The sequence below is a fragment of the Gracilinanus agilis genome, chromosome 2 (genome assembly GCF_016433145.1).
Source record: "Gracilinanus agilis isolate LMUSP501 chromosome 2, AgileGrace, whole genome shotgun sequence".
Taxonomy (NCBI): Eukaryota; Metazoa; Chordata; class Mammalia; order Didelphimorphia; family Didelphidae; genus Gracilinanus; species Gracilinanus agilis.
This window is the reverse complement of record NC_058131.1, coordinates 246,863,750-246,880,615: the sequence shown is the minus strand read 5'-3', so window position 1 is coordinate 246,880,615 and position 16,866 is coordinate 246,863,750. Positions and strand designations below refer to the sequence as shown.

The 16,866-nt window shown below is 38.4% G+C and overlaps 1 protein-coding gene across 1 annotated transcript in view; it reads left to right on the top strand.

The window, feature by feature from the left end:
- Nucleotides 1-16,518, top strand: part of ATP9A (ATPase phospholipid transporting 9A (putative)) — a 149,563-nt gene extending 133,045 nt beyond the window's left edge. The window contains exons 20-28 of the mRNA XM_044663832.1: nucleotides 514-603; nucleotides 718-862; nucleotides 2,407-2,471; nucleotides 3,296-3,451; nucleotides 7,092-7,156; nucleotides 8,416-8,524; nucleotides 8,842-8,899; nucleotides 10,870-11,073; nucleotides 16,328-16,518. Of these exons, the coding sequence (XP_044519767.1) occupies nucleotides 514-603; nucleotides 718-862; nucleotides 2,407-2,471; nucleotides 3,296-3,451; nucleotides 7,092-7,156; nucleotides 8,416-8,524; nucleotides 8,842-8,899; nucleotides 10,870-11,073; nucleotides 16,328-16,464 (1,029 nt within the window). The 3' untranslated portion in view covers nucleotides 16,465-16,518. The remainder of the gene's footprint in view (nucleotides 1-513; nucleotides 604-717; nucleotides 863-2,406; nucleotides 2,472-3,295; nucleotides 3,452-7,091; nucleotides 7,157-8,415; nucleotides 8,525-8,841; nucleotides 8,900-10,869; nucleotides 11,074-16,327) is intronic.
- Nucleotides 16,519-16,866: the final 348 nt, after the last annotated feature.

Sequence of the window (16,866 nt, the reverse complement as noted above, 5' to 3'; positions counted from 1 at the left end):
TATGAGACATTTTGCATAAATCATTTCATGTGATCCTTACCACAACTTTGTGAGATACATAATTGGGATGTTATCATTCCCACTTTGCATGTGAGGGAATGAAGATCTAGAGAATTACAGTGACTTGCCAAGGGTCTCAGAGCTCACAAATAAGGGATCTGGGATCAGGGACTTGGGACTTTAAGACCAGTTATTTCTCTTCCCATGACACTGTGCTGCTTCCTCCTACTTTCTCAGATTTGGGGTAAGTGAAACCTGTAAGAAAGTGGATCTCAAGGTACACTTGTTCTCCTACACATTTTGTTTGCACAGAATTTTATTTTACAATCTTGTGCCTTCAAAAAAAAATGAGGGGAGCAAAAGGAGCTTATCCTTAGCCTTGCAGGGATGGTTAGAGTCAGGGATTTGTTGATTTAGGTACCATATGCAAGCATGGAGCATTTTAAGATAAAAGTGTTTGTTTTACTAGCCACTTCTCTGGAGCATTGCTTTTCCCTATTTGTTCATTTCCAGGTGACTAACCGGGGAGAAGCACATTTGGAGCTGAATGCGTTCCGCAGGAAACATGACTGTGCCCTGGTGATCTCTGGTGACTCCTTGGAGGTATGCTCAGGAATCATTGGGAATAACAAAGGTCAAGTCTTAAGAGTATAACTAGTCCTGTTTTTGTTGTGAGCTACATGTGAGAGATAACTGTTTTGGGTTCTCCCACGTCAGGTGTGTCTGAAATACTATGAGTACGAGTTCATGGAGCTGGCCTGCCAGTGTCCAGCAGTGGTCTGCTGCCGCTGTGCCCCCACCCAGAAGGCCCAGATTGTGCGTCTTCTGCAGGAACGGACGGGAAAGCTGACCTGTGCTGTCGGTAGGCATTTTTAAGTCTGCAGGTTCCATGCCAATCAATTTCTCCTTTATCCGAAGAGGCAGAACATCTAAATTTCAGTCCAGATCTACCTTTTACTAGTTTTGGATCTTTCAGCAACTTGCTTTATTTTCTCATTCAATAAACATTTGATATGCACATAGGGTATGCAAAGGAGTAGATTATGTGCTGGGGAAGTTACAAAATTTAAGTAAGATGAAATTCCTACCGGCATAGAACCTAGTCCAATAGGGAACTAAGATATCAGCAAAGATTATGACAGGTCCATTAGAGTTTCAAAATAAAATAAAGTGATATGTCTGGGTTAAGGAAGAATATAGTGCATTGGGAGGGAGTGGGGCAAGTGAAGGAGTCAGAACATCATGACAGGATATAGCATCTGAACCACATCTTACCTCTGAAGCTTTAGTTTCTATATCTGAAAAATAGAGAAAATACTTGTACTACTTACCTCAAAGATTTACCTATCTTAAAAGGAAGTATTTTAGGAAGTAGAAAGTATGAGAGAAATGTATGTCGCTATTATTATTTATTAACATTTTAGTATTCAAATTTTTAAAGTTGGTGGGATAATGATATTGATGATGCTGAATCATCTAAATCAGCCATGAGCAAACTATTTCCCTCGGGCCAGGTCCAGGCCCTAATATCCTAATCATTAAACCCCCACATGCTGATGTAGTGATTAGGGAATTGCTTAAGGCAGTAATGGGCAAACTATGGCCTGGATCTGACCTACGGGGAATAGTTTGCCCATCACTGATTTAGATGATTATCAGATCTCCCCAGTTCACTGGTTAATAGACCCACTTCATGCCTGAGCATTGAAATACTTTTCAACATCCAAATTTTTTATCTTCCAATTGAAAAAAATTGTTTAATTTGTGCTTAAGGCTAAACATTTAAGGCTAAACATAGTAAAAACATTTTAAAATTGATGATTTGCTTATGTTTTTATTTGATGAAGAGCACTGGGTCCACATTTAACCAAAAAAAAAAACAAAAACCACTTATCTTCTGTCTCAGAATCAATGCAAAGTACTGCTTCTAGGGAAGAAGGTCTGTAAGGTCTAGGCCAAAGGGATTAAGGGATTAAGTGAGTTGTCCAGTGTCACACACTTAGGAGTGTCTGAGGTCAGATTTGAACCCAGGATTCACTAGGGTCTCTATCCACTGAACCACCTGGCTACCCTGGGTCCACATTTTGAATGAGGCCTCTTATTGGCAGTAGAGGCAGTTAGGTGATGCAGTGGCTAGAGGGCTGGCCTCTGAGTCAGGAAGCCTTGAATTAAAATTTGTCTTTTGACACGGACCCTGGAAATGTCACTTAACCTGTTTTAGACTCATTTTCCTCATCTGTAAAATGGTGATACTTTATAGGATTGTTGTAAGGATTAGACAAATTAACATATATAAAACTCAGTCTAAAGTATTATATAAATGTTAGTTACTTTTATTGTTCTGGATATAGGAGCCCTGTTTTCTGACCATCTCCAAATTTCCATCTTTTTTTTGTTTGTTTGCAGGTGATGGAGGCAATGATGTTAGCATGATTCAGGAATCCGATTGTGGTGTAGGGGTAGAAGGAAAGGTGAGTGACTGAATAAAAGTTGTTTTTTTTTCGGTTTGGCTGTTCCCTGAACTTTTCTGTAGCTGATTCATCAGGGTCTTAAGAATGGCATTAGTGGTAACTGGGTAGCACAATGGCTAGAACACCAGGTCTGGAGTTGGGAGGATCTGGGTTCAAATGTGACCTCAGACACTTTCTAGCTGCGTGACCTGGACAAGTCACTTAACAAATTCATATTTTCTATTTCTTATGACATAATAATTTATATTATATTCATGTACTACAATTTTCTCAGTCAGTCCCTAAATGGTAGACTCATGGATTATTTCCAAAAATATACTTTCATACAGCTAGACCTTTTTTTTTTCCTCTACCTGATAACTTTCAGGTAGGCATAGTCTTATTAGTGAGATTGCTGGATTAAAGGACAAGAAGAGTTTTACATCTGAGAAGAGCCCACATTTCCTTAGGGAAAAAAATTGAGCTAACTGAGAAGGTATTGAATTTTGTTTAAAAAAAAATGCATTACCCTTAGAGGATTTGGAGCATTCAGCTACAGGTTCTGGGGTCGGCTTTACCACTTAACATTTATTGCTGTATCTAGTTATCCCCCTAAATTGTAATTGACTTGTAATTCAGAATGTTTTTATTTAAATTACCTCTGCTTCTTAAGCTTAACTTCTAAGTTGGACCACCTACCATGTGGAGCTTGAAACCAAAGAACTAAGGTTTCTTCATTGAAGTTTCTCAAAAATTCCCAAAGAACATCTTGTTTTTTCAATTAAAAAAAAGTTTTTACCCTGACCTCTTGTACTCTAATGGTGCTCAATTTCATTGGATTTTAGGAAGGAAAACAAGCATCTCTTGCTGCAGATTTTTCCGTCACTCAATTTAAACATCTGGGCCGGTTACTTATGGTTCATGGAAGGAACAGTTACAAACGCTCAGCCGCCCTCAGTCAATTTGTTATCCACAGAAGCCTCTGTATCAGCACCATGCAGGTAAACAGAATCTTGGGACCTTCTTGTGTGTGCATCTTGTCTACTAGAGGTACTTGGTCAATGGATGTTGAGTAAATGATTGACTTAGGTGGGAGCTTCTAATTTGAAAAATATTAAGGACACCATGAGAAGTACTAAGCCAGAAAAGCCTTTGTTTTTAAGTCTAGCCAAAGACCGCGTCTGCTGCCCAAGAACATGTAGGAAGAAGAGAGGTTCCTTGCTGGAAGGTTGACCACGAAGGGAGGAAATTTTTCAGTCACAACAGTTCACAAAGATTAAGTTGTGAAGGAGTTAAAACCTATGCTCCTGGAGGAGGAGCATTCGCATTGGCACAGAGAATATGTTAAGAATCTATTTGCCTGTGCATTGGGCGGGAACCAAAGGAAAGGTGTTTAAGAATGTGTCAAGCCTGTAAGAACCGTGTCTAATATGGAGGTCCCCTGATACATGACAGCACATAGCTGCAAACTAGGTCTATGGAATGCTGCTCTTAATAGTTAAGAAGACCTGAATTTGAATTCTATCTCAGGCACTTAACTAGCTGTGTAACCCTGGAAAAGTTGCTTACTTCCAATTTCCTGTTTCCTTATCTGTGAAATAGGAATAATAATGGCATCTACCTCAGAGGGTAGTGAGGATAAATGAGATAATATATGTAAAGCACTTTTCTAACCTTGAAGTGCTATGTAAATGTTGGTCAATCTCACTGTTATTCTCATTAATATTCTAACATAGTTAGGATTTGGTACTGAGAAAAATGGCCCACTCCAAAGAAGCTGCAGTTACCCATCTTGGCTTTTACACCCATAGCAGGGTCAGTCCAAGGGAGAAAGCCACATTTTAAGGGAATCACCAAATTCTAGGAGTTTAGCAGTGACTTCTGAGTCATGTGGGGAAAAGAGGGCAGATGTAGTCATCCAGAGTTGGTCATTGTTAGATAGAAATCCTATGGTTGGCTGGGAAAAAATATGGGAATGTCAATCACTAGACTGTATATCTACCCTGACCAAGAGATATAGCTTCTGGATGGTGGATAAATCATTGAGTTTCTAGGGAACTTCAACTTTAAAATGGGGAATATTATTGCTTGTTCCCCCCCTGATAAGGGATAGAATTAAATATTGGGTCTGCAGAGCACTTTGAAACCTGAGGCAACACTATACTTTATAATGATTAAGTCTTATTTGAATATCATATTGTTCTTCAAAATGGAAAATCAGTAATTTCCTAATGTATGTGATTGCCCAACTTCTCTTCTACCCTAACACATCTTTAGGATGGCATATTGATTAACAAATTTGTACGTATATCATACGTATCCATTACATTTGTTAATATCTTGATTGTTACTCATTGATGATAGATTTTATTTTTGTAATATTTATAAAACACACATAGGTGTGTTTATAATATGCCTGTATACATATACATTATATACATTTTCAGTCATTTTTTTACCCACGCCCGATTCTTTGTAACGCCATTTGATGTTTTCTTGGCAAAGATACTGGAGTGGTTTGCCCTTTCCTTCTCTAGCTCATTTTGCTGTAGGTAAACTGAGGTAGAATTAAATGACATGCCCAGGGTCGCACAATGAGTAAGTATCTGAGGTCTGATTTGACCTCAGGAAGAAGAGTCTTCTTGACTCTAGGTCTAGCACTCTATTGTGCCGCTTAGCTGCTCACATACATACACACATATGTACATACATAAATACATACACATATATTATATCTATGTGTAGGTATAATATAATTATACACACACATTTTCCTCCTAATAACCTTGTGAGGTAGTTTGAGTTTTATTATTGCAATTTTGCAGATGAGAAAACTGAAACTTAGTTTGTAACTTGCCCTGGGTCAAAGCCAGGATTCAAGTTCAGGCTTTTGATTCTAATTCGGTGCTCTTTCTATTATATTGTCCTGTCTCTCATCCATTTACTTGGAGGAGAGGTGTGTGGGGGAAGGAGAGGAAGTCACAATGGGGAACTCTCAAATTCATTTTCATCAAAATTCTCCAAATCCAAACAGCTGGTTTGGTTAGTCATACCCACATCTGTGTCTTTAATTTACATTAACTTAAGCATTGAGCTGGACAAAGCTATGTTTTTAATCATTTGGAAATTAATCTGTCATCACTGGATGCACGTAGAGAATCTTGGCTTGATGAACTCAATTCTCCATTGTCCATATGTTTCTAAGAATTCATGCAATCCCTTACTCTTTTTGACTCGGGATGGAGAATTGCCTATATAAAAACTAAAGTATTAATCCCTGACAAATATATTGGGGTAACTCTATGAGTATCCAGCTTCAGGGAATAAATGAATTCTTCTCCACTGGTTGCATGTGATTGTGATTTGTTTAAAAATCAATGCTGAGCATTGGATATATTGCTTCACTTTGCCCAAAGGGTCCATTGGAATATTCATGTACTTAGATGAGCAAAACTGCTTTTGACCTAGGGGTGGTTAGAACAAAATTTCTATAAACTTACAACTCTATTTTGTAGAATCATAGGATCTTGTAGGTCTAGAGCAGGGGGAACCTCAGAATCCCTCTAGACCAATTGATCACTTACGTATTTTTTTAAATGCTCCACATGTGGTAGGATGGGTCCAGAGCTGGCCTCAAAGCCAGGTCAATTTGGGATCCGGTTCTGTCCCTGACACATACTGTGTGACCTTTAATCTCCCAGTGCTCTAGGCAGTTCTCTTAAGATTTTAAGTTGTAGAAAAGGCACTGACATACTTTGATGAAGGGAATGTCCTTACTTGGGAGTTCTCTATACCAGTGAAATCATAGGTCCAGTCTATATGTGCTGAGTGCTAAATGCTAGAGTTTCAAGAAAAAGGCAAAAATAGGCTCGAATTTAAGGATCTTAAATCATAATGGAAGAAGCTTAGCCCAGGGAGGCTAAGTTACTTACCCAGATTCATACAAGTCATATTAGAGGTGAGATTTAAACCCAAGTCCTATGATTCCAAACCCAACACTCTTTAATGAATGGTGCTGATCTTTAGTTAAAGGACATTCCCATAGGGAGTAGAAGACTTTAGTAACAAGGGAAGGATTGTGATTGACTACTGGAATGATTTGGAAGGCTAGTGTGTGGCTCATTCTCTCTGTCTCTTCCCCCCTTTATCCCTCCCTCCCTCTTCCGCTGTCTTTCTCACTGTTACACACACACACACACACACACACACACACACACACACACACACACACACAGGAGTATATATGGATTTCCCCTTTCTTATCTCAGGAAGTGAGAGTTGGATTTAGAGTCATTTCTAGGAACAAAGCCCCAGCCTTTCCATTAATCATTTAAACGGTGCCTCAGGTGACAACTCTCTTTGGACTGCCTTTGATTTTGCAAGAAAATTTACAACTAAGAATTAGCTCCCTGAATACAGTGTCCTTAACTTCCTTTTCTTGCCCTTAAAGGCCAAAGTACCTCTAGAGAAGTAATTGATCTCACTGTCTCTGACTCCTATTCTCCTTGCTGAGTTCGCACTATTAGTAGCCAAATAACTTGCAAATCTGGAGACAGAAGGATTTAATGTAGGGGATACCTGCTCATGTTAGGGGCCTGGGAGAAGTTTTTCGTGTGACCCCTTTTTCTTTCTTTGTCACAGGCTGTTTTCTCCTCAGTGTTTTACTTTGCCTCTGTACCCCTTTATCAAGGATTTCTCATCATTGGGTAAGTTCAGCATTCCTTAAAGAATTGTATAGAAGAGAGATTATTCTTTTTGGAATCTGATTACAAGGGAAGCATTTTCTTAAAGGGGCACAATCATTTTGCAAAGTCCTGTCAGTTCCCAAATTATTTTGAGCTCATGTCTGTTGTCACTGGGCCTGGGTATTAATGGAAATACAATTGAAGATGCCCTTGAAGTAAGTTCTCAAAACTTATGACCTTAATCTAACTTAAAAAATGGAGCTTCTTGTTTTTGTAGCTATTATGTTTTTGTAGTTATTTCATTAGTACTTTTTGAGAATGAAGAAAGTACAGTTTGCCCCATTGAGGAACCAAGCTAATTGCCTATTAAGTTGGCAGCAAAAACAAAACCCTTATTTTGTATCCTCACTATCTTTGTGAGATCTCTGGGGGAAAATGAGATACTTTAGGAACTACCTGAGTGGAGAGGAGGCTATGTTAAGTAGGATCCTAAGAAGTAAGGTAGGGGCTCCCCAAAATGATACATAGGAACCCAAGCCTATCAGGACTTCATCTATGCAGTGAAGCTTCCAGAAGGGGCCTCCATTGTATTGTTGATATGAGAAGGCATTATTATTCATCATCTTCATTTCTGGGTTTCAAAGATAAAAGTTAGTAAGTATTTCTCCTACCATCCTATACTGCTACCAATAGATTCTACCAGGTTTCAGAACCTTTTCACCCATCTGGAGAATGTATTCACAGGCTTGGCTTTATATGATATAAATAATTCTGGGGAATCTGATGTACCTTTGGAAATACAGAGCCACGTGGAACCTGGATTCTCTAGTACTGAATAATGTAAAAGCAGATACTAGAAAGTAGGTTGGAGAGATTTGAGACCACAGATATCTTTTTCAGGGTGATTCTAGAAGTCTGTCTTGTAGAAGAGATGATCCCAGATATTTTTGCTTATGGAATAGATTGAGCAGTAGATAACTGAGTTCTTTCAGCTGCTCCTAGTTTTGTAGTTTTGGTTGGAAGGAATGAAATGTATTATTTTCATATCATTGGGAAGTTTAAGAAAATATGTTTGGAGTGATAGTAAGCCAATAGATATGCCAGGGGAGTGAGGGTAAAGCCAATGGGGTATGTCAAGGAGCAAGCCAATAGGTGAACTGTGCAGGAAATAGAACTTGCATTCTCATGGCTTTCATACTAGGCAGAGTATCACCAGAATTGCTTTTTATTTCTTTCTGTATATTGCTAATTTGCAATTTGTGATATTTCTTTATTTCTAGGTATTCCACTATTTATACCATGTTTCCTGTATTCTCTTTGGTCCTGGATAAAGATGTCAAGTCTGAAGTTGCCATGCTGTATCCAGAACTCTACAAGGACCTTCTTAAGGTTCAACAAGATCTTTATTTTCTAAGAACATTCTATATGCTGTCTTTCAGGTGTTTTCTCAGTAGACTGGGAGGTGACTAGTCCTCTTAATTACTGGTAAATCTACCAGTACCTGAACCCTGATGCTGATTCTTTTCAAAGTTAATTTCTCTAGTGCCTTTTATTTTTTTGAAGACATTTGGTAAAGTTAGACAGAACTTAATCTCTTGTACTTGCCTCAGTCAATGGATAGGTATTTCCTTCTGGTAAAATTAAGGCAGATGGCAGTTAATTAGTTTCTGACATAACTCTAATCTCTTTCTCTCTCTTTTACTTAGGGACGGCCATTGTCCTACAAGACCTTCTTAATATGGGTTTTGATAAGTGTCTATCAGGGTAAGGAAGTGAATTTTTTTTCCTTTTGGCTTTCTTTGTGGTGTTTCAAAAGGAGGCAACATAATGTCTGTTTGCTGTGGTGGAAATGAAGAGTCCTTCTATAGTGACTCTTTATGCTAATGTAGCCTCCATGAGCTATGATGTTTTTGTATTGTGACGGTGGAATTTCTTCTTATACCAATGTTACAGACTCTTGCAAGTATTAAATGAAAGTCAAAAGTACGAGAGGTAGAGAATTTTGCTTATGGATTATTTATACACTGAAAACAACCAGTATGTTGGCTTTGGAGTCAGACAACCTGGTTTCAAGTTCTGACTGACACTTATGTCAGGCTTGGATACTGTGATCCTGGGCAAATATTTTGACCTCTCTGAGCTTCTAATTCTCCAGCTGTGTTAGGAAATGATGATATATACTACCTGCTTCACCAAGTTCTTATGAAGAAAAAGCCCTCATTAAACTGAAATGGAGTTGGGGGGTGGGGGAAGCTAGGTAGATTAATGATAGAGAGCCACATCTGAAGTGCAAAGGTCTATGGTTCAAATCTGGTCTCATACTTCCTAGCTGTCTGACCCTGAGCAAATCACTTAACCCCATTGCCTAGGCTTTACTGTTTTTCTGTCTTAGAATCAGTACTTAGTAATGATTCTAAATCAGAAGGTAAGAGCTTAAAAAAAAAACAACCAACCAGAAATGAGAACTATTATCATCATCATTATTCAGGGAAGGCTATTTAACATTTTTTAGATGTTTTTTGTTTCTATATCAACTTTATTTTTAAATATATTACTTCCTCTTCCTCTATCCAGCAAACTATCTCTTCTAACAAAGATAAAGAAAGAGTGGAGGAAGCAGTTAGCTAAATTCAAATGAGTAATTGGAAAGTGTTTATAACACTCCACATCTATAGTCTTCCACCCTCCTGTCCCCCCCGTCTCCCCGCCCCTTTCCAAAGAACAGAGGAAGAAATTGCATTTTTCTCATATTCCTCTTTAGGGATAAACTTCTCAGTCATTATAGTTACAAAATATTCAGTTTCAATTTTTTTTATTTCCATTTATATCATCCTAATAATCATGTAGATTGTTTTCTTGCTTTTACATAGTTCACTGTGCTATAGTTGTACATGTGTTCTTATAGAAAGATATTGTTGTTAATAATCCTCCTTATTTCTATATAACCACTATGACTCAGTGACTGATTTTATGCTGAACTGTTATGCTGAATTGTTCATGTCGTGAAATAATGACACTTCTTTTTTCATCTACTTGCCTCGTTTCTAAGAAATCACTGGTCGTTAACTGCCATTATCATTAACTTTAGTTTTTAAATAAAAACATTTAATGTGGATATGAAGCAGAATAAATTTATCTATAGGTCAAGATATGGAAATTTATGGATGTGGAAACTCTTTACTGGTACAGATCACAATCTATCTATAACTTAGTTCAGTGGTTATCAAAGTATGCTCAAGTCCTTTTCAGGGGATCTGTAAGGTCAAAACTATTTTCATAACAATACCAAGATGTTTTAATTTCTAACATAGTAAATACTCATAGATATAACCCACATAAGAAAAAAACCCTTTGGGGAAGGGTCCTCACTTTTAAAAAATGTAAAGGGGTTCTAAGACTAAAATCTTTGAAGACCCTTGCTTTAGTTGATGAATCTTAGACTTAACAAGACTAAATCTTAGACTTAAAATTTTAGACTGAAGAGTTCGACTAGACTTTAAGTGACTTGCCACTTTGGTCACACAACATTTTGGTCACACAGTAAGTTTCAGAGGTAGGAGTTCAACCTATGTCTTCCTGCCTTGGTCCAGCACAAAGTAGTTACCATGTCATATTGTCTCATACAATCTTTGTATTAAAATTCATGGATGGTGCCAGGTCATATTGGGGAGGGGAACCCATCCTTCAATTCTGTTTACTTCATTCCTCAGGATTTTCTCTTTCTGATTTTGTAGGTAGCATCATTATGTATGGAGCTTTACTACTATTTGAATCAGAATTTGTCCACATTGTTGCAATCTCCTTCACGTCCTTGATTCTTACTGAGCTGTTGATGGTGGCATTAACGATTCAGACATGGCACTGGCTCATGATAGTGGCAGAATTGCTCAGCCTCTCCTGCTACATCGCCTCCCTGGTCTTCTTACATGAGTTCATTGGTAAGGCGCCAATTTATGTGAACCCAGCAAAAGCTGATCTGAGGTCCAAGCTCACAGCAGTCACTAACTCAAGAGTATCTTTCATTCGTGAAGTTGACATTGATGACCTACTGTCAGTTAATCTTGGTTTTAGATTGTTTTTCCAGGGGGCAGCCTTGTTAGTACATAGAGAATCAGAACTCAAAGACAGGAAGAACTGAGATCAGGTACTGTCTCTAACAAATCTTATTACAGCCTTTAATCTCTTAGTGGTCTAGACAACTCTCTGACATCTTGTGTTACAGAGAAGGTGCTAACCTGCATTGGTAGAGATGGTGTCCACACTTAGGAGTTCTCTATGCCAATGAGATCAAAGATCTTATTCCTATCCTTTATCCTGTTTACAGTATTGGTTGATTGATTAGTACTAAGTCATATGTACTGTCTAATTCAATCTGATCCAATAAGCATTTATTTTGTATAAGGTTATACATCGGGGATGCAGTCTCATTTAAACCTCTTTCTGACAGATAGCAGAATTTTGTGACATGATTAGTATTTAAAGTATAAACTGTGGTTGGGAAATAGTTTTGGTTCAGAGCTACCTCAGATTGCACCCCTATGCCATCTATCTGTTAAGTCTGGTTCTACCAGGTTCTAACAAGTCGAGAAGTTCAAGTACACAGAGCAGCCATAAAGTAATAGTTAGGCTCCAAATGTAAAAGTCCTGTCAGTGGGAAAATGTACAAGCATCAAATGTAGGCTAGAGCATTTAGTGGCTTTTCATGGTAAAAGGGTAACAGTGACCCTTCCCAGCCAAGCCTGATCCTTCTCTTAATAGCCTATTTGGACCTTTCTTATTGTACTTTGCCATTCCACTTTATATTAATATTATTTGTACACATGGCTCATCTCCTGTTAGATTCATCCCCATGAAGTCAGAGACCACGCCTAATATATTGTATTATCCACAGTACCTAATATATAAATGTTCATTGATGGATTCATCTCCTAGGCTACTCCAAAGTTAGTCACTGTCAGGTTGCAACACAATCTTCTTGGAGGAGTAGTTTCCAGTAGTTTTGAGCAGCATCCCTAGCATCTCAATTAAAGTCATTCCAAAAATAGAAGTGGAAATCTTTTCAGGTGACAGTAATGTGAGAATTGATGGGCAGTTAGATTTAAAGTCTGCCAGTTTCTCTCTTTTCCCAGGTTCACAAATCTTTGTAGGTGGGTGGTAGAGCTGATTCACCATTCTTACTGTGTAGTGTTATGGATAATGCTGTGGTAATCCAGTCTTGCCAGCCCAGTGTGAGAAAAACTCAAATTCATTTGATCTATTAAATGCTTAAGCCTTTTTCTATATTTATGTATATGTATAAAGGTTGTTTCAGACTCCCAAGGTCAAAGGCAGGTGTGCATCTTTTTTTTTTTATTTTAACCTATTGCTTATCTCCCACAGACTCAAAAATGTTTGCAAATATTGCTTAAAGATTTCTCTCTCAGTTCTTTAAGTATATTAGAAGGGTTCCATTAAGTGCAGTTCGATAAATGAGACAGCTGGACGAAGAAGATGGATTTAGGGCCATAGAATCATTGGTTAGAGCTAGAAGGAGTCCTTAGAAGCTAAGCCCTGAAAGAGAAATTAAATGACATGCAAAAGTTATACTTAAGAAGAAAAAGAGGTAGGATTTGAACTCAGACCCATCGTTTTTTCTCTTGTACCACATTTATCTTTTATTTGAATTCTAAGTGAACCTCTCATTATTTGACTGTGATTCAGATCCAAGGTTTCCCATTCAAGTAGTTCTCATTGTTGTGAGGGTCAAATGAAATAATAAATGTAAAATGCTTTGCAAATGACAAAGTGCTATTTATTTTTTTAAAATATTTTTTAAACCCTTACCTTCCGACTTGAGAGTGGTAAGGGTAGGCAATGGGGGTCAAATGACTTGCCCAGGGTCACACAGCTGGGACATGTCTGAGGCCAGATTTGAACCCAGGACCTTCCATCTCTAGGCCTGGCTCTCAATCCACTGAGCTACCTAGCTGCCCCTGACAAAGTGCTATTTAAATGCAAACTATTATTTTTTTACTTGGAAGAATTCTTAGACATTATCTCTTTCATCAGCCTAATGAGACTCTAAGAAGGGGATTTATTATGGATAAAAAAGGCATCACTATAAATAGAAAGTGGCACAGTGGCTAGACTGCTAGGCCTAAAGTCAGAAAAACCTAGACTCAAATCTAGCCTCAGTCACTTAGTAGCTGTGTGACACGGGGCAAGTTATTAACCCTATTTGCTTCAATTTCCTCATCCATAAAATGAGCTGGAGAAGGAAATAGCAAACCACTCCAGTATCTTTGCCAAGAAAACTCCAAAAAGAGATCATGAAGAGTCAGACACAACTAAAAAATGACTGACCGATAATAATAAACAACAAAGCTGAGAACAATTTCTCAAGTGTGTGAAAAACCAGTTTATATTCAGTGAGCAAAGAACTGAGTTCTAGACCGTGTTTTCAGTGTGATATAGGGGACAGAGAGGTATCAAACATGTCCCTTTGCCTTAAGGATCTTACAGCATAATTAGGAAGTTAAGAGAGAAAAGCAATGTAGAATAGTGGAATATGTGTTCGATTTGATCAGAAGACCTAGCACTGAACCCTAGCTCTATCTCCTTACTAGCTGAATGCAAATCGGCAAGTCATACTGACCGACTGGCTGGTGTTTTCCATCTTCCTTCTCTCTATCTACACTGGCTGTCCCTCATGCTTAGAATGTTCTCCCTTCCAACCTCTGACTCATAGGATCTCTGACTTCCTTTAAGATTTAGCTCAGGGCTAGCTGGGTTGCTCAGTGGAGTGAGAGTCAGGCCTAGAGACAGGAGGTCCTAGGTTCAAACCCGGCCTTAGCCACTTCCCAGCTGTGTGACCCTGGGCAAGTCACTTGACCCCCATTGCCCACCCTTACCAATCTTCCACCTATGAGACAATACACCGAAGTACAAGGATTAAAAAAAAAAAACTTAAAAAAAAAAAAAAAAGATTTAGCTCAATTGAGGGCAATGAGGTGACTCAATGGATTGAGAGCCAGGTCTAGAGATGGGGAGGTCCTGGGTTCAAATCCAAATTCAAACACTTCTTAGCTGTGTGATTTAACCACAGTTGCCTAGCCCTTACTACTCTTCTGCTTTGGAACCAATATATTGATTCTGAGCCATAAAGCAGGGTTTAAAATAGATAAATAAATAAGATTCAGCTCAAGCATAGCCTTCTCCAGAAGACTTTTGCACTCCTTTCCTTCTCTGTTCCCTTCTTTCCCTTAGCTGCTTGAGCCTTCCCTCTAAGGCCACCTTCCATCAGTTTTGCAATATCTTGCACATTCTGATTGATACAGGGTATCTCAAAAATCTCAGTGCAGTTTAGAATTCATGGAATGTTGTCTGCCCCATTAGAATGCAAACTTCTTGAGGGCAAGGACACAGTTCCTGGTAGGTGCTTAATATTGCTTGTTGATGGATTAATTTCATTTTCAACACTTTGCATTCCCATTTTTTAATCTCTAAAATTGGGATGAGGATATAGTCATTTATTTGATTCAGAGGATCAAAATGATTCATGTTTGTGAAGCAGTTTTCAAACCCCTAAAGCAATGTATAAAGGTATTATTAAATAAATACAATGAATTATTGCATAAAGCGATAACTTGACAGCCTAAATCTAGGGAGGATGAATAACAGCAAGGGAATAATAAGAGACATGCAGGCAGAGAACATAAGAATCCCTAGGAAGGAGGGATCTGTATGGATTGAGATATCCTGGAGGAATTGACACTTAAGCTGGACTCCAGAAGGTGAACTGGGGTCCAGAGGAGGCCTCTGACTTTTTTCTCTCCAAACCTGAAGGTTTCCAAACAAAGGTTCTGATTTCTTCTTACGCTAGGTTTTTATGAAGACAGGGCATGCCTTTCTTCTGCTGATCTGGTTATGGCAGTCTTCCTCACTGGAGTTTTCTCCACCTACTACTGAAAACCACAAGATGTCACTCCTCTTCTCTCAAAACTCTCAAATACCAGCTCTGTGTCCTGTATTGGGAGGAACCTCAGCCCTCATTTCTTTGATTTTTATGGGAGATCCCCAACACATGGGTAGCTCAACTTGCTTTGAACTTATTTTAGGTTTAGGTAGTGGATTTCTGATGAATTAAAACTGGTAAAAAGGAATACTGGAAAGTATGTTCATCCTTTTGAATCAAAAGTATGCAGTTTGTAGTTTCAGAGTTAAAAGGAGACAAAAGAACCCCAAGCCAGAAAATTCCCAAATTAAAAAAAAAAACACTCAGAGAAAACTCTTACTATGTGTCTTTTGTGGAGGCAGTGTGGTTCATTAGGCAGAGCATCAAGGAGGTTGGGAGATCTGAGCCCTAGCCCTGGTTTTGCTGCTTTCTAGTCATTTGACCTTGGAAAAGTTAATCTCTCTGAACACATATACTCACTTGGAAAGTGGGAAAAAATATTGTTTGCAATACCCATTTCATAGAGGTGTCATGGGGAAAGCATTTTATAAACTTTCAAGTATTGTGGAAATGTGAGCTACTCTTCACTCATTTTTGAGCAACTGTTTCGCACAAGTTACTATGGAGGCTAAAAAGAAGAATCATATATGATCCTTTTCTTCAAGATTCCTATTTTCGTTACTTAGAACTAATTTCTTTTAGGAAGAATGATTAACCCCAAATGCTATACAAGCAGAATATTATTGGGGAACAATTAAATTTGGCATGTAAAGACCAGGAAGGCTTCACGTAAAAAGGGCATTTGATCTAGGTCTTGGAAGAAGAGTAGAATTCTCTGACTGGCATAAATAGGACTGGGAGAGATTTTTCCGGAAAGGAAATTTCAATGAACAAATGTAGCAAAGTACTGTTTGGAGGCTAATGAGAAGTTCAATTTGACTAGAGAATAAGATATGTATAGAATAATAATATGAGATAAGGCTGGAGAAATAGGTTGCGGCCAAAGTGTGGGAGTCTTTTAAAGCTAGCTTGAAAATGAGAATAACTAATGACCTTTGTATAACCATCAATAGAAGCATATTTAATTGTAGGAAGAGTTGGGAGGAAGGACAGGAAGGATATAGATACCAGAAGGTAGTACATTTTCTCTGTGGAATGTTTTGCCTTTTGGGGAGCCTGTGACTTTTTTCCCTTTGAGCTGTGTACAATTCAGAAAACACTGGACTCTGTCCAATGATATCTTCCTTTTTTGGTTTCAGATGTTTATTTCATTGCCACCGTATCATTCTTGTGGAAGGTCACGGTCATCACCTTGGTCAGCTGTCTTCCCCTTTATGTCCTGAAATACCTACGAAGGCGATTTTCTCCTCCAAGTTACTCGAAGCTCACATCGTAGCCTGCTCATCTGTTGGCAAGAACCTTTATTTTGCACATTATTGATGGAAAAAGAGGATATACTCCGACTAATAATACGACTACTTATGATAGTTGTGTATGGATCATGCAGTAATTGCTTGTATGTGCTGCTTCAAATTCAATTAACTGAACCCTTTTGCAGAGTAATTGGGGTGGGGTGGGTACATACAAGCATCTCATTGGGTCAATTTTGCCCTTCTTCAAATATAATTGAACTGAGTGGGTGTGAATATGTAGAAAATTGGCAACTTGGCCAACATATCCATGAGGGGGCACCATGAAAGCGGCTTAATGACCCTGACTTGGGACATCACGTGGCAGCAGTTGTAAATGAGATGACAATTGCAAGGAAGTATTTTGCTTTGGTTTAGAATTCTCCTAA